The 23,760-nt window shown below is 42.2% G+C and overlaps 1 protein-coding gene across 1 annotated transcript in view; it reads left to right on the plus strand.

The window, feature by feature from the left end:
- The window catches only part of SGPP2 (sphingosine-1-phosphate phosphatase 2), a 139,865-nt gene that overhangs the window by 43,306 nt on the left and 72,799 nt on the right, over positions 1 to 23,760 (plus strand). The window contains exon 2 of the mRNA XM_023222188.1: positions 9,014 to 9,172. Within this exon, the coding sequence (XP_023077956.1) occupies positions 9,014 to 9,172 (159 nt within the window). The remainder of the gene's footprint in view (positions 1 to 9,013; positions 9,173 to 23,760) is intronic.

Below are 23,760 nucleotides of genomic sequence, written 5' to 3' on the forward strand. Positions count from 1 at the left end.
ACTCACGGTGAGGTCCATGGGCCAGCAACATGGCAACATCAACATCACCTGTGCTCCTGAGAAGTCTCACCCCTGCCCCAGGTCAACTACATCAAAGTCTGCTCATTAACAAGATGCCAAGGTCATTCGGATGCATATTACAATTGGGAATTCTTTCTAGAATCCTCACTGCTACTGTCTCCACCATCCATCATCATCATCATCATCAACAGCCATGTCCTATTGAGATATTTCTTTGCCTGCTCTGATTTGAGCACCCTGCACACACCATCAACACGATCTGGTTTCATCCTCCCAAAGTCTCTGTGTGCTATGGACTATTATTATTCCCATTTGCAGGTGAGGAAGCTGAAGCTCAGGGAGATCAAGTCATTTATGTGAAATTATCCGGGTAGGAAGCGTAGGCAGCCTGAGTTCAATCTGAGACAGTTCGCCTCCGGCATCTGTTTCCCTCTCCCCTAGGCCTTCCCTCTTCCCTGCTGGCCAGGTCAGTTCACTCCATATTCATTTCATTTGCTTCCTTCTAGTCAGTCTGCAAAACTCCAAAAGCAAAGCCACTGTGGAGTGAAGGCTGCTTCGTGGTGTGTTCTGTAAAAGAGTTTTGGATCTTAACATTATTTAAAATAAGACTGAGTCGTACCCTGTGTAGATTTTATCTCTCTCAGCCCCAGAAAACCAGCTCTTTCTGCCGCTTCCAATTAAACTGGATGGCTTAGAGTTGCAGATTACCACCCCTCCCGCCCCGCCCAGATGTGACCTCCTGGCTCTGTGGAAGTGGTGGAGTATCTTAGACTTGACCTTTGGAAGAAACTGTATATTTACAGCTCTAATCTGAAAAAAAAAAAAAAAAAGAGGAAGTAATATGACCTTGCAATGACATTGGTCTACAGTTTATCAAATTCTTTAAAGACCTCAAGGTCAGAATAGCTATAGCCTGTGTACTCGAGACTAAAAGTTAATTACAGGAAGGTGATATCTGGGGTCTGGAAGAGGTTGAGATCAGTGATTTTCAGATTGATGACTGAGCTGTTCTGCTCTGAGAGGATGCTCACTCCAGAGAAGGACTGGAGCGTGGGGTTGTTGTGGGGCGAGGTGGAGCTGGCCTCAGATAGAAGTTTGGTGGACCATTCTTCACTTTCAGCCAATTAGTACAGTACTTTCAATCTTATATTATTTTATATAGTAGGCCCTACGGTAACATTTTATTTAATGAGCCTTTCCTTCCTTGTAAAAAAAAAAAAAATTGTACATTAAAAAGCAACGGAGCTAATCCTTCTCCATCCTTTGCATTCTTTGCAGTTGAGGCTGGTGAGGCTCAGAAAGGCAAATTGACTCCCCCAAGGTCACACGTTGTTTTGACTGAAAGCTGTTTCTTGTTTCCTCCTTTGAAAACTCAAAAGCTGGGCTGGCTGCCAAGTCTGCTGGGCATTCGCTCCTCTGCTGTCTGGATCAGCCCTTATTATGTCCAGTGGCACTGACCTGGGTATATTTCATTTGCATTTAGGACTCCTTTGTGTGTGTTTGGAAAGCAAAGCGCTGTTCAGGTGTTCATTGGCAGAGCTTAGTCAGTAAGTCATACATTCTCAGTGTTCTTTTTCTTCCACCATGTAGTCAATCTGAATGCCTCCCCTTCTTCCCTGGTTTATTTATACATTGAAGGTAGCCTTGCAAACGACGCTGAATACTCCAATATCAGCAAGATAGAGTAGCTCTTCTGCAACCACAAGGTGAAATGGCTGAAAAATCTCATTTTAGAAGAATATGCATTTAAAGAATTTACGACCTAAAAGGGAATATGGGGTTGGGAGCCTGAGATAATAAGGAGCCCTAGGAAAACCCTTTTTTAAAAAAAAACTTTCAGAAAAGTAAACCAATAAATAACCACTCATGAGGAGTATCAGTGACATTTTGCAGCTAGTAATAATGGGTATGTGGGTAATTTTCATTTTATCATTTCTTGTTTGTCAGACACTTATTCATTTGCTGTGTGACAGATGAGATGCATGCTAAGAAGCATTTTATTTCTTTCTTTTTTTTTTTTTTTTTTTGAGATGGAGTCTTGCTCTGTTGCCCAGGCTGGAGTGCAGTGGCGCAATCTCGCCTCACTGCAACCTCCGCCTCTCCAGGTTTTAACAATGCTCTGCCTTAGCCTCCAGAGTAGCTGGGATTACAGGTACCCGCCACCATGCCCAGCTAATTTTTTGTATTTTTAGTAGAGACGGGGTTTCACCATCTTGACCAGGCTGGTCTTGAACTCCTGACCTCGTGATCCACCTGCCTCGACCTCCCAAAGTGCTGTGATTACAGGCATGAGCCACCACGCCTGACCGAAACATTTTATTTCTAAGAGTGGCTCTCCTCAAAGCCTGCCATCAAAGCCTGAGCCATCAGCTCAGGTAGGTAGCTCAAGTAGGATTCTGGAACTTGGTTTCATTGCTCTCAGCTTTTGCTCCTCTCTTCTCTAGCATTCTATTTTACCTACCATTTCTAACCACCATTTCTTCCTTCTCTAATTGTTCCCAATGGGACCAACACACACACTGGAACTGAAATTCCTACTATTTCCAAAGATGTATTGAAGTCACACACACTGAGATTTACTACAAAGGAAACTCTTCTTCTAAAAAAGACAAATACGTGTTGTTTTATGTTTTAGTGCAGCATTATTTACAATAGCAAAGACTTGGAACAAACCCAAATGCCCATCGACGATTGACTGGATAAAGAAAATGTGGTACATATATACCATGGAATACCATGCAGCCTTTAAAAAGAATGAGTTCATGTCCTTTGCGGCGACATGGATGAAGCTGGAAGCCATCATTCTCAGCAAACTAACACAGGAACAGAAAACCAAACACCACATGTTCTCACTCATAAGGGGGAGCTGAACAATGAAAACACATGGACACAAGGAGGGGAACATCACACACCGGGGCCTGTCAGAGTGTGGGGGACAAGGGGAGGGAGAGTATCAGGGCAAATAGCTAATGCATGCGGGGCTTAAAACCTAGATGATGGTGAAACCCCGTCTCTACTAAAAAACACAAAAAATTAGCTGGGCGTAACAGCGGGCGCCTGTAGTCCCAGCTACTCCAGAGGCTGAGGCAGGACAATGGCGTGAACCTGGGAGGCAGAGCTTGCAGTGAGCCGAGATCACGCCACTGCACTCCAGCACTCCAGCCTGGGCAACAGAGCAAGACTCCATCTCAAAAAGAAAAAAAACAAAAAACACCTAGATGATGGGTTGATAGGTGCAGCAAACCACCATGGCACATGCATACTTATGTAACAAACCTGCACATTCTACACATGTATCACAGAATCTAAAGAAAAATTTAAAAATAAAATTAAAAAGACAAGTACATGTTGTCATGCCCGTCCATGTGAAGAGACCACCAAACAGGCTTTGTGTGAGCAATAAAGCTTTTAATCACCTGGGTGCAGGCGGGCTGAGTCCAAAAAGAGAGTCAGCGAAGGGAGATGAGGGTGGAGCCGTTTTATAGGATTTGGGTGGATAAAGGAAAATTACAGTCAAAGGGGGTTGTTCTCTGGCGGGCAGGAGTGGGGGTCACAAGGTGCTCAGTGGGGGAGCTTTTTGAGCCGGGATGAGCCAGGAAAAGGACTTTCACAAGGTAATGTCATCACTTAAGGCAAGGACCGGCCATTTTCACTTCTTTTGTGGTGGAATGTCATCAGTTAAGTCGGGGCAGGGCATTTGCACTTCTTTTGTGATTCTTCAGTTACTTCAGGCCATCTGGGCGTATACAGGGGATGGGATGGCTTGGCTTGGGCTCAGAGGCCTGGCAGTTGTTTTATTTAGGTACATCTAAGCCCCCAAGAATTTAAAGAATTTAAATTGGCTCTCAAGCTATTCAGTCATGTATACAGAGAAGTTATCTAAGAAATCCTTGAAGTGTCATCTATATATGCTGATATTTTAAACTTCATCTTTGGTTATTCCGTTCCTGAGAAGAGTTAGAGAATAGTTAGCTTTTCCCTCAAAAAACAAATTCCTGAGAGATTGTGAAAAAGCCTGTCTAAAGATGCTAGTTAGTGATAACGTAGCGCTAAAGCAGTTTGCTGTCATTTTTGGTGATCTTTTCAATTATTTACTAGGATTAAGATATTGAACGTGGTCTCAGGTCGATCTCTAGAGTAGGGAAATGATTGTTGCTGAGTACTTACCACGTCATATAACACTTGGGTGTTGTTGTGCCCTGAGTTCCGAGACTCCCCTCAAAGACGACCACCAGAAACCGAAGTCAAAGCCAAGTGGCCGGGATCACTTTTTTGCAGGTTCGAATCCAGACCTCTCTCTGTACAGGCGTAGTCAGGAGGGCAAGAGAGAGGTCTCGAGCACAGCTCAAGTCTACTTTTTATAGTAAGGCACAAACAGGTTACAGAAGATTAGGGCATTTTTGCAGTTACAAGATTGGGATTGGTTGACATTTTTGAAGTTTGAACATTCGGCAGTTTCTGATTGGCTCCCGCCCTTTTTTAAACCACAAACGTCTAGGGGTTTTTGTTTTTTAGACAAACTGCTTGCTCAACCATGGGTGGGAGGGGGGTGGTTTCGATTGAGCAAGCAGTGGGTACGTGACTGGGGGCTGCAAGCACCGGTAATCAGAACAGAACAGAACAGGACAGGGACTTTCACAACGCTTGTCCATACAACGTCTGGAATCTATAGATAACATAACCGGTTAGGTCAGGGGTCGATCTTTAACCAGGCCCAGCCGCCCGGGCTGTCTGCCTGTGGATTTCATTTCTGCCTTTTAGTCTTTTCAGTGTCATGAAATGATACCAGCGAGGGGTTTGTTACAGTTTGGCAAAATTTATCCTTGGAAAACTTCAAAGCTGGAAAGATTACCAGGTGTATCTGGTAGCTGGTGGGCTAAAAAGGAGCTCTTTATAGGGTGTGCCTTAAGGTCAGGCCTATTGGATTGTATATTTGTAAACAGAACCTGCAGAGATTAGTCCTTACCTCAGGCAGTTCATGATTCCACTCTAGAGAGAGGCATTTGTCACTTATTTGTCTTAGACCCTTGTCTTGTTTTGCAAATGCAACCGTGATATCTTAGCAGAGAGGTGAAACTATACACTTCCTTATCTAATTCATTTGTGCATTATTGTCATTCCTGTTTAGGATTGATGTATTACCATTCTCTTTCATTTGAATTCACTTGGAAGTAAAGTTTATCCCTGATAGGAGATCCCTTTTTAGATTACATGTACTTACCCCTGACCAGTAACTGTCTCCCGGTAGTCCTGTGCACTGCTCGGCTTGAGACTGAATTCTTATGCTTATCATGACTCCTTTGGATGAATCTAAATCCATTCCCAGAGAGCAGTGTCAGCTTTCCCTCAGGGCTGTGTGGGGGAGGTAGAGATGCTGGAACAAAGCTGCGAACCTCTTAGGGAGGTAAAAGAGAGGAATGCATACTTGATAGCCAATAGTGTCAAGTACAGTTATGTTCTTGCAGTTTCCAAGGTCATTTTTTTTTTTACTTCTCAAGTATAAAAGTACTCTCAGCCTTTTTTAAGGCCTTAAATACAACAATGATCCTTTAAAAATTTATTCCTCCAAATTGTACTCTGCCCCCCTTCTCCCATAAGAGCTTGTTGAAACAGACATCACACCTGGCTTTAGCACTTAGTACAGGTGCTGGACATCATAGGCACAGAAGGAATATTTACAGAATAAATACATAAACAAACATAACTTGTTCTCTGAAATCCCCTGGGATTCAAGAACCTCGGACTTTGTGTAGAGTAAAACAAAACAAAAATCCAGATCTCCAAGAGTCTTGAGAAAAATCTCCCTGTAACAGTGATGCCTCTTTTTCTCTCCTGTTTTAGTGTTGGCATTTTGCTTTGATTTTATTTTATAAAGTTTATGACTACCTTAAGTAGCATTAAAATTCTACTTTTTAGTTTCATGTAACAGGGTGACTATGTTTTGTTTTTTAAGTTGTTAACATACCATAATGTAAAGGTGTTTACCATATTTTTTACTAGATTGCTGATTTTCTGTTTTAACTCCCTAAGCCTTTCTTTTCTGCACACTACCAGGATAAGCAGGAAGAAAAGGATGTTTAAAAATGAGAATGCATTTTAACAGGTCTCGTGTGTACTTTCTGCTAAGTGTTTCTCAAACCATCATTGTGATGGGTTAACTTCATTAGACCCATTTAAAAGGTGAATTTATAAAGTTCAGAGGCAAGTGATTTTTCTAACATCTTTGTATCAGTTATCTATTGCTGCTGTGACAAATGACCACAAACTTAGTGGCTTAAAATGCAAATTTGTAATCTCCCAATGGATTCTTCTTGCTGCACAAGTAAAACCAATTCACTGAGACAGTTGTATTGCAGTTGAGAAAGAATTTAATTAATGCAAGGCCAGCTAGCCAAGTTGCAGATGAGAGTTTATTACTCCCATCAGCCTCTGGGTGGGGGCCACAGGACCAGTGGAGTCATGAGTCATCATGGGTCCAGGTAGAGTCAGTTGGTCACCAGAATGCAAAAGTCTGGAAAACATCTCAAAAGACAAATCTTAGGTTCTGCGATACTGATGTTATATGATGATGATGACGATATAGGAGCAATTGGGGAAGTTATAAACCTTGTGACCTCTGGTCACATGACTCCTGGGCAGTAAGGGAATTGTAGAAACATAAGCTGGGGGACAGTGGCTTGTTGTCCTTTAACTATGCCTACGTCTTAGCAGAATTCAGGCCTCTCCCAAAATTCTAATATTGTGGCCTTTCATTAGTCTTACAAAGGTGGTTTCATCCCCCAACGGGGAGCAGACCAGTTTTAGGGAGGGACTATTATCATCCTTGCTTCAAAGTTAACCTAACTAAAGGCCAAGGCAGGCAGATTACCTGAGGTCAGGAGTTGGAGATAAGCCTGGACAACTTCATGAAACCACATCCCTCTAAAAATACAGAAATAAGCCAGGTGTGGTGGTGCATTTCTGCAGTCTCAGTTACTTTGGAGACTGAGGCAGGAGAGTCACCTGAACCTGGAAGGCAGAGGTTGCGGTGAGCCAAGATAGTGCCATTGCACTCCAGCCTGGGTGACAAAGCGAGACTCTGTCTCAAAAAAAAAATAAAAAATAAAAAATAAAAAATAGGCCGGCTGCGGTGGCTCAAGCCTGTAATCCCAGCACTTTGGGAGGCCAAGATGGGCGGATCACGAGATCAGGAGATCGAGACCATCCTGGCTAACACCGTGACACCCCGTCTCTACTAAAAAATACAAAAAACTAGCCGGGCGAGATGGCGGGCGCCTGTAGTCCCAGCTACTCCGGAGGCTGAGGCAGGAGAATGGCGTAAACCCGGGAGGTGGAGCTTGCAGTGAGCTGAGATCCGGCCACTGCACTCCAGCCTGGGTGACAGAGCGAGACTCCATCTCTCAAAAAATAAATAAATAAATAAACAAATAAATAAATAAATAAACAAAATTAAACTAAACTAACCTAAATTCCTCCCATGGGTAGCCTGGCCTACGCCCAGGAGTGAGCAATTACAGCCAGCCTGTGAGGCTAGAAGCAAGATAGAGTCAGCCAGGCTAGACTTCTCTTTCATAATCTTTGCAAAAGCAGTTTCAGATTTATTCTCTTATAGCTCAGAAGTCCAAAGTGGATCTTATTTAGCCAAAATGAAGGTGTCAGCTGGGTGGTATTTCTTCTGGAGCCTGGAGGGAAGAATCTGACTCCTTGCTTTCTTCCAGCTCCTAGAGGCTGCTGTCCAGATTCCTTGACTCACGGCCACTCTCTCCATCACCAAAGCCAGCAGCTTAGCATCTTCAAATCGTTCTCTGACTTTGACCATTCTGCCTCCTCCTTCCATTTCTAAAAAAAAAAAAAAATCCTTGTGATTAGGTTGAGCCCACCCAGAAAATCTAGACTAATCTCCCCATCTCAAGATTATTAATCTGAGGCTGGGAAGGAGAGGGGATGAAGAGAGGTTGTTTAATGCATACAAATATGCAATTAGAAGATATAAGTCATAGTGTTCGATAGCACAATAGGGTGACTACAGTTAAGAATAAGTTATTGTCAGGCCAGGCATGGTGGCTTACATCTGTAATCCCAGCACTTTGGGAGGCTGAGGTGGGCAGATCACCTGAGGTCGGGAGTTCGAGACCAGCCTGACCAACATGGAGAAACCCCATGTCTACTAAAAATACAACATTAGCTGGGTGTGGTGGCACATGCCCGTAATCCCAGTTACTCAGGAGGCTGAGGCAGGAGAATCACTTAAACCCAGGAGGCAGAGGTTGTGGTGAGCTGGGATCATGCCATTGTACTCCCTAGGCAACAAGAGCAAAACTCCGTCTCAAAAAAAAAAGAAGAATAAGTTATTGTATATTTCAGAATAGCTAGAAAATATCTGAAATGTTCCCAGCACAAGGAAAAGATAAGTGTTTGAGGTGACAGAGGTGACAGACATCTGAAGTACCCTGACTGATCATTATGTGTTCTATGTATGGATGAAAATATTACATGTGCCTCACAAATGTGTACAATCATTATGTATCAATGCAAATTTGAAAATAGAAAGATCACTAATTGCATATTTGAAGTCTCTTTTGCCCTGTAAGGTAATCTATTCAGTTCTAGGATTTAGGACATAGAAATCTTTGAGGGAAGCATTACTCTGCCTATTGCAGAGACCCATATAATGTCCTAACAGAGTTGACTTTCTCCAGGTTTCTAGCTTTCTGCATATACAAGAAAACGTTTTTGGCTTTTTTTGTGTGTCTTCTCCTGGTACTTCTGTCTTGGATATTACTTATTTAATTTTACAAAAAAATCACAGCCTCTGTGTTTGTTTGAATAAATTGAGATTGAAAAAGTGTTCAGTGACAGTAATGATACCTTAATAACATAATGGGAGAGGAGGCAGTGTCTTGGCAATTGAGACCTGTGAGTTTTAGACAGAGATGTTTAAAACTTGACATATTGCATGAACTCACAGAGTCTTCTAATTTTTGTCTTTTAGGCTTATGTACAGAAGTACGTCGTGAAGAATTATTTCTACTATTACCTATTCCAATTTTCAGCTGCTTTGGGCCAAGAAGTGTTCTACATCACGTTTCTTCCATTCACTCACTGGAATATTGACCCTTATTTATCCAGAAGGTTGATCATCATATGGGTTGTAAGTATTACCACTACTCATTAACTGATGCTACTTCTAAAACAACTGCTTCCTTTGATATTCCAGTACTTTGCAAATATGTTTTTTGTTTTGTTTTGTTTTGTTTTACCACTTAGAGTTGGATTTGTTGCCTAATTTACTTTGGAAAAATTAGAAGCAGTGAACACAACTTGTGTTCCCTGAGCAGTAAGGGAATTGTAGCAAGGTAAACTGGGGGACAGTGGCTGGTTGTCCTTTATGCCTACCTCTTCGCAGAATTCAGGCCTTTTCCAAAATTCTAATCTTGTGGCCTTTCCTTAGTCTTACAAAGGCGGTTTTCATCCCCCAGCAGGGAGAGGACCAGTTTTAGGGAGGAACTATTATCATCCTTGCTTCAAAGTTAACCTAAACTAAAGGCCGGGTGGGTGGATCACCTGAGGTCAGGTGCCCGCCAGGTTCAAGCGATTCTCCAGCCTCAGCCTCCTGAATAGCTGGGACTACAGATGTGCACCACCACGCCCGGTTATTTTTTTATTTTTAGTAGAGATGGGATTTTGCCATCTTGGCCAGGCTTATCTCTTACTGCTCTGAAAACAACGTGTTTTATTTGCAAAAACCAAACCTGTGATTTTGTGTACCTTGAGATACACTTTCCCAAGGGTAGATCAAAGTAGGAGAGGGCATAAGTGATGACCAGAGAAGAAAGGACCTTTCTAAGGACCCACAGAGGGGTATGAAATGCATCCTCGCAAGAGGCCTATTTTAGTAAAATTTGATCAGAAACTAAAATCAGAAGCTGTTGAGCAATACCTCCAAGCAGTATTAAGTGACCATACACATAGGAGAGGCCAAAACACATAAGGCAAAGCACCTTCCTTGAGGGAACGTCTAGTGTAGCAGGAGCAGCTGCAAATACACAGAAACCATGTGACAATCCCAGGTAGACAGGCAGAGCCTTTTTCTGCTGTTTCACTGGTAACCCTAGCATTTAATTTTGTTCAGGGCCAAATGAGTTCTGATTTTATGTCTCATTGAAGGAGATGGTAGACATTTGGAAGGCAGCAAGGCATACACAAGATATGCAAGATATGTAGGTTTGGTATCAGAGAAACTTGAGCTCAAGTACAGTCCAGGCCCCATCTGTGTGCCCTTGCTCTGAGCCTTACCTTCCTCATTTGTAAAATTGTGTGAATAATGTGCCTCCCCAGAATCATCGTGGGAATATCTAGAGTGTACACAGAGCTCCAGGCCTGGCATGTGGAGGACTGTGCAGGTCGCTATTTGAGCATGATAACGCATAGTGACTAGTGCATGAAGGTGAAGGAGTCTTGAAGATCAACCGATTCTAAGGTCGAAGGTTATTTAGCTGGTGGAGGGAACTTCCAGACAAGACTGTTGCCCTGATTCAAGATTCTGCACTAGAAATAGAGGTTCCGAAGCACTTGGTTGGGTATAAAAGAGAAGATTTCAGCGAGTGACTTTCCTATGGTGGGCTTTATGTTTTCTTATTTGTGGAACAAGTAGAGTGGACTTGATCAGGGCTCATAAATTCGAATGTTCTCAGGGGCAGGGGACAGAAATAAAGCAGCAATGTCCTGAGTCAGGGTGAGGGGTGACAAGGGCGCAGTATCCACACAAACCCTTCACCACGTGGCGACAGAGGGACTAGGGAGCAATAGCCCCTGGCTCCACCTGGAACTCCCCATCCCTGTCTCCCCACAGCCCTTTTTTGAAATCTAGCTTCTGTCTAAAAGTACAATGTGAGAGTCTGCAAAAGCATAGGTATCTTGCAAATCATAAAGAGAACGTTAGTCCAGTTGTCCCTCCCCGTTTCTGAGGCCACTTCTGTGTCCATGGAGCAGGCAGGATGGGGGCAGGAGAGAGGGAATGGGAGTGGTCCTTCTGTTCTTAAGATGTGAAAACCCATGGGCTTGAGTATCTTTCCCACTGTCATTTATTTTCTAAGATGTGTGTGCGTGTGCATATGTGTGTGTGTGTAAGGTATAAGTGTGTATATCTATGTATGTGTGTGTATATAGGTGTGTATATGTGTGTATATATGTATATAGGTGTGTATATATGTGTATGTGTGTATATAGGTGTGTGTATATCTGTGTGTGTATATAGGTGTGTGTATATGTGTATGTGTGTATATGTGTGTGTGCATAGGTGCATATACATGTTTATGTGCATAGGTGTGTATATATGTGTATGTATGTATATAGGTATGTATGTGTGTATAGGTGTGTATATGTGTGTATATGGTTATGTGTATATATGTTTGTGTGTATGTATATAGGTGTGTATATATGTGTATATATGTATATAGGTGTGTGTGTATAGGTGTGTATATGTGTGTTTATGTGCATGTATGTATATAGGTGTGTGTGTAGACGTGTATATGTGGGTGTATAGGTGTGTGTATATGTGTGTAGGTATGTATATATGTGTGAATGTATGTATATAGGTGTGTATATGTATGTGTATACATGTGTATATGTGTGTGTATAGGTGTGTATATATGTGTGTATGTATGTATGTGTGAATGTATGTATATAGGTGTGTATATGTATGTGTGTTTCTAGGTGTGTATATGTGTGAGTGTATGTATACAGGTGAGTGTGTGTGTGTTCTAAGTCCCAAAACCTTAATAATGGTTGAGTGGGGCAGATGATGAGAAGTACATTACACAGGAATATCTTATAATGCGTTTGATCCGCTCATGGCCAGTTATCTCCCCCACTGAGGGTGGCAAACTTTCTCTGAGAGCTGGGAAGGCCTCTAGACTCTACAGAAGGCTGTGGTTAGGGGACTCTCTGCTTGCCATTATTGGTGGTTATTTTATGCTTTGTATTCCTCATTTCAAAGCGTCAGAGTGCCTGTTTGAGGCAAAATGACAAGCTTTTGTCATAGAGTGAGGCAAATAAAATCTTTGCCTGAGAAAGGAAGAAATAACCTCTGAATCTGCAGTTTGTCCTGAGGTTTGGCCACCTGTTTCTTGACTTTTTAAAATGGGCTCACGGCCTGGTTCACCAGTCCCCCTGTGCTGAGAGTTCTGTAGTTATTCTTTGTGGTCACTGTAAGGCAGTGTGAGAAGCCTAACGTAGTGTGAGAAGCAGTGTGAGAAGCTAAGGTAGTATGTGCATTCCTGCCAGTGCCTGGGATGAGAGTGGAGGTCGTTCCAAGGGGAGAGAGGAAGAAAGGAAGGGAGGGAGGGGGAGAGGGAGGTGCAGGTGTGCTTGCGTGTGTTTGTGCATCTGCATGTGTGTGCATGTATTTGTGTGTGTGTGTGTGTGTACGTAGGCGTGTTGGGATTAGGGGTGCTCTCTGATGGGCTACAGAGACAATAATGAGAGATACTTGGTTTGGCTCCAGAGTTGAAGGTAGACGAAAGGAAGGGCAAGTCCCTTAAGTGGGGGCGAGGTTGGGAGCCTGGGGTGGATAAGGGTTAGGTTCTGGTACTTGGGCCAGCCAGGGCCATCAACTTCCTGCTGAGGCAGTCTTTCTTCAGTAAAGGATATCCCTAAATTAGTGGCTGCTTCTTCAAAGGGGTAGGGATTAAGAACTGTTAATTACATGAGGGACAGAGCTGGAAGATCTCACCCAAAACTCATTGGAAGGCAGCTTTGTTCAGGATTGCCAAAGCTTGGCAAATTTTATGTTAATTTGGGAATTGTCACTGGATGAAGCCCCTACAGGTTTTATTGCTTTTAAAGATCTTTTGTTACATTAAGGGTAACTCACACTGTCTGAAGTAGCTCAGCAGAATTCATGCTTGTATCAAGTTCTCTCTCCTCACAATCATAATTAGTCCTCACCTGTATTGTACATCTTCTGTTGCTTTTATAGGCATCTATGTTCATTATCGTATTTGAGCTTCATAACAATGAGCAGTATCATTTTCTAAATTAGAATAGTAGTATTTCAAATATTGATAAGCCATACCCTATATTGAGCATTTAGTATATATGCCATTCACTGTCAGAGTGCTTTACATATTTTACTTCACTTAATCCTACCAGCAATCCTGAGAAATAGTTATCACCAACTCACTTTACAGATCCTGAAACTGAAATATAGAAAGGTTAAATAACTTGCCCAAGGTCACACTGGATTAAGTGGCAAGGTGGATTTGATCCTGTGCCCAGACCTTGTCTACCAGGGGAAGCTGCCATGGTTGTTTCTTAGAAGAACGCAGCTAAGTGGCATAAGGAGCACAATATTTTTTTAAAGATGCTAAAACAGGGGCTTCAAACATTAAAATGATTTGCCCATAGTTTTCTTCTATTGCATATTTGTTTTGGTTTGTGTTGCATTTCTGTCCTTATGGCATTTATTAACCCTGTACTCTACTTAACTGTTTCTTATCTACCCGTCTTAACCCATTTATGACTAGTGTCCCTTTATTGGAACGCGAAGCTTGTGGGAGTTATTTATATCCTACGACTCAAGGTCATCGCCAAGGTCTGATTTTTCACACAAAAATTTGCAACCTCCAGCATAAATGGGTTAACAAACCTTAACAAACCCCACAGTATGGGATAAGCTTTTGTTAGGTTAGCTGAAACACATCAATCAATTCACCACTTCTCTCCTTTATCCTGTATCAAGGTTTTTAACCTAACTTTGGGCTCAAAAGAATTTTAGATATTTGGCCAAAAAAGACAGCAAATGGATTTTCTTATTAGGATGCTTATAAAGAGATATTGAGGATGATGTTTCAGAAGATGAGTCACTGCCCCATGGCGTGATTATCTAATCTCTTCACTTTCATTCTGGCATGGTGACAGACCTAACAAAAAATAAAAGCTTTAAAGTTATATATCTGTAGCTTTAAAAGGTTAGAGGCAACTTCATTGAACTTGGGTGGTGTTTAGTTTTGTAACATGAAGCAAAATCTCACGTTTTTGCTAAACTCCTCATTTTGTGAAATAGCAATGCAAACATTGATACCACAACTGATCCCGGGAGTTTGGAAGCCTCATTTTCTCTGTTCTTGTGATATTTTACACAGACATTTCTTTCCACGGATACTTCATGGCATTCATAATGAGATGTAGAAAAAAATGAGATAAACAGATAAAAATTGAAAGTAAAGGGAGCACAGATACAATAGAAGATGAAAGTCCAGACTAAAGTGAAATGTGGCATGCTGGTTCAAAGGTGAGCCGCAAATTCATATTTGAGCTTTGTCTTGACCAACCAAAATGAAGTTATGTTATCCACTAGGAAATCATAAGCCTATTTCTAAGAGAGCAAACCTTTTCCTGACTCATGAAATTGATAGAATTGTCAAGGCTAGTGATACATGTTGCTCAATTATTTTCTCAGAAGGATCTAGTGTCAGTACCTGCTTATCATCTATGTGAGAGTACTCATTCTGACTCCTTTCCCTGAACTTTCTGTGTTCTCATTTTTAAATCATTGCTAATTTAACCAAAGAAAAATGGTATTTCCATGCATGTATTCATTGCAGCACTATTCACAATAGCAAAGTCATGGAATTAACCTAAATGCCCATCAATAATAGAACGGATAAAGAAAATGTGGTACATATGCAGCCACAAAAAGGAATGAGATCATGTCCTTTGCCAGGGCATGGATGGAGTTGGAAACCATTATCCTCAGCAAACAATCACGGGAACAGAAAAGCAAACCGCATGTTCTCACTTGTAAGTGCAACTGATTGATGAGAACACATGGACACATGAGGGGGAACATCACACACTGGGCACCTGCTGGGGGGTTGGGAGGAGGGAGAGCATCAGGAAGAATAGCTAATGGACATGGGGCTTAATACCTAGGTGATGGGATGATCTGTGCAGCAAACCACAATGGCACATGTCTACCTATGTAACAAACCTGCACGTCCTGCACATGTACCCTGACCTTAAAATAAAAATTGAAAAAAAAAAAAAAAGAAAAATGGTATCTCAGTTAACTTCCAGTTCATATATAATTAGTGAAGATGAAAACATTTTTCATACTTTTATTAATCATTTGTATTAACTTGTATGAATTGTCAGTCTGCCTTGTGAGTATTTTTTTTAAAGGGGCTTTCTTTTTTTTATTGATTTCCACCAGTTGTTAACATAGAATGATACTGAATTTTCTGTGTCTCAGAGGCAGTGTATCTTTATATGTAAGATGTTTAGAATTCTGTTCAAGACTTTGAGAAGTGGTATTTAATTCTATGGCATCATCCATAGTGACCTAGGAAAATCCTTTAAAATGGAATTTGAATGCTTTTATACTGAGTGTTCACTTTAGTCGCAGACCTCACCAATCCCTATTGTCTTACCCTTTATGACCTCCCTGGTCCTTTAAAGGCCATTTAATTTGGGACTCCTGTCCTCGGGCACTTAATGTTTCTGGTGTATAGTTTCCCTGGCATAAAAGAAGTTACTCGGCGGGTGACCAGACCTCAGAAAACCTGGTACACACTGCCTGAACTCCAACAAAGTTAAAATTTGTTTCTGAGTTTCTTCTTGCTTTTTTTCCCCCATTTGTAAGATTTATTTTTTCACCTAACATCAAAAGACACATTTCCCACCATTCTAACATGGCACGGTTATTTTTAAGTAAGTGTTATCGTAACCGAACTGTTACTATGGCTTTTCTGATTATGTTGAAGCTCTGATTGTCCCTAATAGTTTCCAGACAGGGTTAATCTCTCTTCTAATAATTATTGGCTTTTGATCATCTCCCAGATTGGAAGCAAGGAGTATCTGTGTGAGAAGAGGGTGGGGCTGCTTCTACTTCACCAGCAGCTTTGAGGTTTCATCAGAAGGTTCTGGTCCTACAATACCATGAAAGGAACACCAGGCTGACGTAACATAAGTAATGTTTCTTAGCTTCCAGAAACAGAGACCCACTCAAACTAGCTCAGGAAAGTAGGAATTTGTTGTAAGGTGATGGAAAATCTAAGAACCAGAAGCTAACAGGAACAAATGCTAGTGAACAGTTTGGTTGTCTGCTATAATTCAACTGTGATTTTCCTGATATCTTTTTCTTTATCTCCTGCTGTTGGCTGCTAACTTTCTCAACTGTCTTTTATTTGATTGATTGATTGACTGATTGACTGATTGGAGACAGGGGCTTCCTCTTGTACCTAGGCTTGAGTATAGTGGCACAATCATAGCTCACTGCAACCTCAAACTCCTTGGCTCAAGTGATCCTCCCACCTCAGCCTCCCAAGTAGCTGGACCTACAGGCATGTAGCAGCACACCTGGCTTAGCTGGGGTCTCTCTATGTTGACCAGACTGGTTTTGAACTCTTGACCTCAAGCAACCCTTCCACCTTGGCCTCCCAAACTGCTGGAATTACAGGCATGGGCCACCATTGGCCCCTCAACTGTCTTTCAGTTCAGATTTTCAAGATAGCCAGACACAGCCCCTGGTGTAGCCTGGTAGCAAAAATCCATCCATCTCTAACCAACGCATAGATTGGCTGTACTTGGTCCAAACAGCTGAATTGGGCACGGATGGACGATTAACTAGGGCCACAGAGCCATGGGCCAGGTTCTGGAACATCAGGAGACCCAGACTGCAATCCTAGCAGTGAAACTTTGTTCAAGGAACTTGGAGATTCTGCCCTGCAGATTTCCTAGCTTCAAAGTGAAAAGACCCAGCTAGAGGATCCTTGGAAGCTTATGATGTTATGACTCTTCATTATACGTTTGCCATGTGACACTTAAAGAAGTTCATCCATGGTATAGAGGAAAACGGAAAAGAAGGAAAGTTGGGCGGAACAACCTTCAAAAAAAGTAGAATAGAAGGTATTTCATCTCTTGTGCAGACTGAATGCTAATGTGACTTTACCTACTTTGCCTTGTGTTCTGAATCGCCTTAGTATGAGACAGTATGCTTGAAAAGGATATCAAATCCATTGCTAAATAATTGTTAGCTTGCTTGCTGTTTTGTATTCGACACGACTGAGGGAATGCTTTAAAGGACAAATGCGTAATTACTTGGCAAATATAAATTTCCATTTTTTTGTAGAGCCAAAGTCCTGATGGTAAGGAAGCGTTAAAAGTCGAAGATTCCTCTTAGCAGGTTCTTCTGTTCCTATCCTTCTAAGACAAATTATGTTAAAGAGCTCACGTTTAAAATGGTGGTTTTTCCCTGTCTTACACATTCTGATGATTAGCAGCTAGCTGATACTTACAGTAAAAACTACACTGAAAATTTACATTTAAATTGGACATACTATCTAGATAGCGTTTAATTGCTATAGAGTTTAGAGTATTATTTTATACAACAGTCATAAATTGGTTAATGGGTAAACGTTTTGTGTTAGTGTGTCAAAATGGACTAGTGTGTTTTGGGATGTGGGCAGGCTGCCATCTGGCTGTCTCATAAGGGAGTCTGTCACCTGGTTAAAGACAAGAGGAAAAAAGCCTGTCCCATCCCTATAATTCACAATCCCTAGACTGGGGTCAACCTTAGTGCCAAAAGATGACTTTAAATGTGATTATCTCTTAATCCTTGGTTTAAATCACTACCCCTTCACTTCAAAAGATTGCCCTGCTTGTTAAGTTGGTTCTTGCTTGAGATTAATGAGTCTTTAAAAGTATTCAACAATGGCCAGATTGTCACCCTCGCTAACTTGTATTGAGTGGAATAGAATTAGGCGTCAGAGATTCTGCCTAGTCCCTCTGAAGTGGAATCTGTAATTTAGCCTTAGTTAAATATTAAGTAAATGCCTCTAGGGGGTTTATTATAAAAACTGCATTGGTTTGGTTTTGAAACACAATAAGGAAAAGTTTTGGTTTTGGTGTAGATTAAAAAAAAAAAAAAGCCCTTAAAACTGCACTTGTGGTGAACAAATAAATTTAGATCTCTCTAATTATCAACCATCATTACCAGAAAAATGATTCTCTTTTTTATGATGATGACTGGAAAATGTGCCCACATTCTTCCCTCCCTCTCTTCTTCCTTCCTGCTGCCCCTTCCCCACAGCCGCTAAGACTGCAGTGCCGTTGGTGGAGTAGAATTATTGCTGTCCCAGATAGAGCCCATTGGTCCCCTCGCCCCCAGTACCATTTCTGATGCTTTATTTACTGTATCGTGTGGATGGGTGATGGCTTTAAAGCTTTGTCAGGTAGAAAATTGTTTGGATCATCAGGATCCTGGAGGCAGGAAATGTTTAAAGATGTAATTGAGTTGGATCCGCTAAAATGATGCAAAGAACTAAACACTTCATACAGAGTTTTATTGTGGAGTTAATCCTTCTTCTCTCCTTTTGGTCTTATGCTAGCCGTTAATGTCTTACCGAGAAAAAACAAATAGTCATTGGCAAGTTACATTTAGACCCCAAACCAAGGAGCATCCTGATAAGGCAGAGGGTAAGGAACTCCGTTTCTCTCTTGCTGTGGCTAAACCTGATTCCTCCTCCACTGCCTGCAGGCAAATTGGTCCCTGTAGAGACTTCTTTACAAAGGCACCATTCCAGACTAGATTTTGTTCCAGGTTCTCTCCTACTCATTTGTAAAACAAGAGGAAAGGTAATGAACCAATTTGTACACGATGGAGGCCTTTCAGATAAAACTTTCAAACACAATCTTAATTTTCTCCCTTTTTTAAACCAGTCAATTCCATTTGCAAAGCTGCCATCTTGGATGGATATGGTTCTCATGTTTATTGCCCCTCTGCTACATATATGAGTACTTTACACACGAGAACCTCGTGTTACAGATGAGTACAACTGAAGTCCAAAGAGATGAAGTGGCTTGCTCTAAAGGACACAGCCAGTAAATAGAATAGGTAGTGTTCATTCTTTGCGCTGTCTCTAAACCCCATCCGTTCTTTTCCACTGCGCCATGTTGCCTTAGATGGCGAAACTTTACTCTTCTCCCCAGTCCAGTTATTCAGAAATGTGCTTTGCCTATTTGGTTGGAAAGGCTCTGTTTAGCATCACAGTCTCATTTGCAAGTGCCTGTATCTACAGCAGCCATGTGTCAGATTTTCTAGATATTTTCCTTCCAGTTCTCCGTGCCTTGGTCCTGGTGCATCCCCTTCCGTCCCCTGCATTTGTCAGACTATGTGTCCCAGATTTTTCACACGTACTCAAAAGGCCAGAGCATCACAGGGACCTAGCAGGGCGGAGACGGACTTTGGTACTTTTGTTTCAGAGCTGGAGGCCTGCAGAGGGCTGCCTGCAGATCCTGTGGGCTTGTCATTCCTGGGCTCATGTTCTACTTCCTTATCCTATTCTGCAAAGCAGCCAAGTGGAAAAGAAGGAGTGAGGGAAAGAGCGGGCCCTTTGTCCCTGTTGGGAGCTAGGGATTTCACCTAAGGGGACTGGGTATTTTTCTTGTCAATTCCTCCCCCACACCAATTTCCCAGGCTCCTTGCCTCTGCCTGCCTTCATCTTCCCCACACCCCATGCCTGTCCAGCTCCCATGTGAGTGACAAGGAACCTCCAACTCCTCACCAGCTCTCCCGTCGCATTTGAGGATTAGGAAGTGTTCCCCATGCTGGGAAGGGGAAGGAGAAGCTTTCCTTGGTTAAGTGCTCTATCTGTTCACAGCTAAAGAGGCCACAGTTTATATTGGCCTCTGGGATTTCTCTGAAAGCTTGAGAACTGCAAAACAAATGCAGTCTTTAACTTAACTGCTGTCACCGCTTCTCTTCCCTCTCCTTTTATCAGCACAGGGTGGGGCTTCCCAGGGAGCCCTGGCTAGTTAGAGGGTCCAGTCTCAGGGAAATGGCCTTGACGTCCATTCCTCTCTTGTGGATTTGGCTGCCACAGAGGCCTCTCAGGCTCTTTTGGTGTAGTGGCCTCAATGGGTTGTACGGTGGCAGGGAGGTGCTGTGTTTGCTATGCGGAAGCTGGGTCTTAGCCAGCGGAGGCTACCTCTGGGAAACCGAGGCCTTCTGAATTTGACTCCGTGGGTGCCAGCCCCTCTCTCTGGACATCTGCCCTCCCCAGCATTCCTGACCATCTCCTGGTGCCTGAGGCCCTGGCCCCAGTGGTCTCCTTGCTTGCCTACCCTTGTTTTTATTATTATTATCATCTTCGTTATCATTATTGTTATTATTCCATCCTCCGAGAGGTGGAATAAAGGGTCTTGAATAAATAATTTGCAAACAGCCACAATATGACTGCTTATGAATAAATAACATTATAGAATTTGTAAACATGAGCCACATGTGTCTGTGTGGCCATAGTTTGGCTATTCCTTCAGTGAGTATAGACTATTTGCCAGCTTTCAAGATATTCACTCTCTGTGTGGCAAGGGCCATCATTTACAAGTCCTGACTATGTGCTAGATGCGGGGCTGTGGCCTTTATAAATATTCTTCAGTGAAGTGTAGGCACTACTATTGTGACTCTCATTTTAAGGTGAGGAAACAATGTGAGAAGGCCAGCCAAGCTGACATGGCCAGAGGTGTAGATCCTGGATTCGAACCAGTAACTATCTGATTCCAGAATCCTGGCCATGAACTTCTGTGCTCTGCCCTAAACTTTTCCCTTCATTATGGTATATAGTAAGACCTTTTTTGTCTGTATTAAACATATTCTGATAAATTTCATTTTTCATTTTGCAAGTAGTAAGCCACATTAAACATTTTAAATCTTTAAACATTACAAATTTTTTTCTTAAGGCCAGGCGCGGTGGCTCACGCCTGTAATCCCAGCACTTTGGGAGGCTGAGACAGGCGGATCACGAGGTCAGGAGATCGAGACCATCTTGGCTAACACGGTGAAAACCCGTCTCTGCTAAAAAAAAATACAAAAAACTAGCCAGGTGTGGTGGCGGGCCCTGTAGTCCCAGCTACTCAGGAGGCTGAGACAGGAGAATGGCGTGAACCCAGGAGGTGGAGCTTGCAGTGAGCTGAGATCCGGCCACTGCACTCTAGCCTGGGCGAGAAAGTGAGACTCCGTCTCAAAAAAAAAAAAAACAAAAAAATAAAAATTTTTTTCTTAAATCCTACTGTTTGTTGATTTGAGAGTAATTCACCTTTTCCTTCCATCTGTCTGTCTGTCCTTTGTTGTATTTGATCGCAGCATGCAGTTTGTATCATGCTTAGGATAAGTGGTTTGATGTAAGATTAGAAATGACTTAGAGCTCATGATGAATGCGTGAGAAACAGGATGGACATTGGAGAAGGCTCACGAGTCTTTTCACCTAAAAGGAATAATTGAATCTAAGGATGGTTTGTTCCTCTTAAGAATTAGGAGACCTGGTTTATAATCCAAATGAAAATTGCTCAGCCTCTATTTATTTTACCTAGCCCATGTTTTTCTAGTAAGGTAGAATGAGAAATCCGCCAGGAGGACGTAGCCAGGTTGGGATGCGCTCAGAGCCCGCTGAATGTTACAAGTGTGTGATGAATTGTAGTTCAGCCTTTACTAATAACTAAGAAATTGACGTTTCTCTGGGCCTCAGTTCAATCATCTGTGAAATATGAAGTTGAACAAAATGATCACAGGGACCCTCTCATTTGGAAAGTTTTATGATGGTAGAAATACTGGTGGTGATGCATCTTACAGGATATTTAGTCTTTTTCATTATACGCCATGGCTTCAACCATGCATCTGCCGTATGTTGTGCCAAACCCCTGTTAACCTCCATAGAGAAGACACGAGGTTCAAGAGACCAAGGAAGAAACCTGGAGTGAGCAAACAAGACATGGGATTTTATTAGGGGCTTGCCTAGGAGAGACAGTCCAGCCGCAGTGCGCTGGCGACATATTCCTCCAGTCCAGTGGTGGCAGGCTGGACAATGTAACCACACAACCCAGTGGTGGTGGGCTGGACAGAAAATCTGCAACCACTTGCAAATAGCATACAGTTTATACAGCATTTCACTTAACACCCACCTCCCTCCCACCAATAAAGAAGAGCTCTGCTTGGCAACCTTCATTTAACTCAACTCAAGGCCTCAATCCCCTGTACAACCCATACTCCACAGGACAGGAGGGCAGCTCAGATGTTTATCACAGAGAATAAACTAATCTGCACACTGGCCACTCCTGAATTCCCTAGCTCAGAACACGCATTCAGGTGCATCTGCCTTACAGGGTCATTCTAAATGTGTGCTTAAATTATTGCTATCAGTTGTGTTTACCTTGCACCCTGTAAAATCTCTCCTGGGTGACCTCCACACAACAGACAGGGTTGGTTTCTACCAATTTTCTTGTGGTTCGCCATGATAGGGAGAGGACACAATTGTTAATGATCCTCTGTGAGAGGGGTCCTTAGGGACAGGGGTCCCCTAACCCTGGGCCATGGACTGGTTACCGTAGCCTGTTAGGAACCGGGTCACACAGCAAGAGGTGAGCAGCGGGTGAGCGAGCATTACTGCCTGAGCTCCATCTCCTGTCAAATCAGCAGCGGTATTAGAGTCTCATAGGAGCATGGACCCTATTGAGAACTGTGCATGCAAGGGATCAAGGCTGTGCACTCCTTATGAGACTCTAACTGATGTCTGATGATCTGAGGTGGAACAGTTTTATCCTAAAAGCATCTTCCCCCAGCCCCTATCTGCAGAAAAACTGTCTTCCACAAAGCTGGTCCCTAGTGCTAAATAGGCTGGGGACCGCTGCTTATGGCGACACTGGCTGAATCTATCCTAAGTTTGAGTCACTAGGAATCATGTGGCCTTACAAATACAAGCCCAAAGGGTATGGAATTCCATGTGAGTTCAGGGCTCCCCTAGTCCAGGCAAAAAGGCATAAAGAACATCAAACATACAAGTCTTACTCTTAGCTTCGGGGTGTGTGTGTGTGTGTGTGTGTGTGTGTGTGTGTTTACGAACATAGACACACATATAAATTCATTGTTTGCATTGCATATACTCAGATTTAACTAGAAACAGATGTTAGGTTTTTGTTCCTTTTAAAATTAAATTTCTTCTGGCATTCACAGACACTGAAATCAGAGAGGGGGAAAAATGTTTTGTTCAATTTGAAAATGCTTTTTGAATACATAGCAATTTGACCCTGGGGGTTGGGGAATGACATTCTGAAGGTTTTCAAAAAAAACTGTAACTTGGAAATTAGCAAGTTGTGAGCAGCAGTAAGCTTGCTTCCTTTTAAATTAACACTGGTGAAACAAACAAAGGCTAAATGGGTAAAATAAGAGAGCTGATTTATTTTATTAGGCCATAACTGAGGATCTAGACAAAGGAGAACATTAAACCTTGCATTTACTACAAATTCTACAAGTAATTGCACACCTGTAGCACTACTGCCAGCGGGATGAGCCCATCCAAGCCAGCCCTCAAGGATTTCTTAAACAAATTCTGCAAAATAAATAGAAGTTGAACAATTTTCAACGTTTGTCCACATAACTGGAAAAAAATATTTAGCGTGAAGGAATAGACACAAGGTGATGGACTAAAAGTCTCCATTTTTTCTGTAGCCAGCAAGAACTATATGTTGGCTGTTAATTAGAATGTATTAAGAAAAAAAAAGATCAGGGCTCATTGACTTCGGTAAACATTTTAAATAAGCTAAAGGTTGTTTCAGGCCTTTGTCTTTTTGGAGGCTGAAATTAGAAATTTAAACCTAAATTTATACCATAGAAAGCTTTTAGAATGTATGTTAGAGACTGAGCTTTAAAAAAAAAACAAAAAGGTCTTCTAATCTACATAGGATGGT

The sequence above is a fragment of the Piliocolobus tephrosceles genome, chromosome 11, assembly GCF_002776525.5.
Source record: "Piliocolobus tephrosceles isolate RC106 chromosome 11, ASM277652v3, whole genome shotgun sequence".
Classification (NCBI taxonomy): domain Eukaryota; kingdom Metazoa; phylum Chordata; class Mammalia; order Primates; family Cercopithecidae; genus Piliocolobus; species Piliocolobus tephrosceles.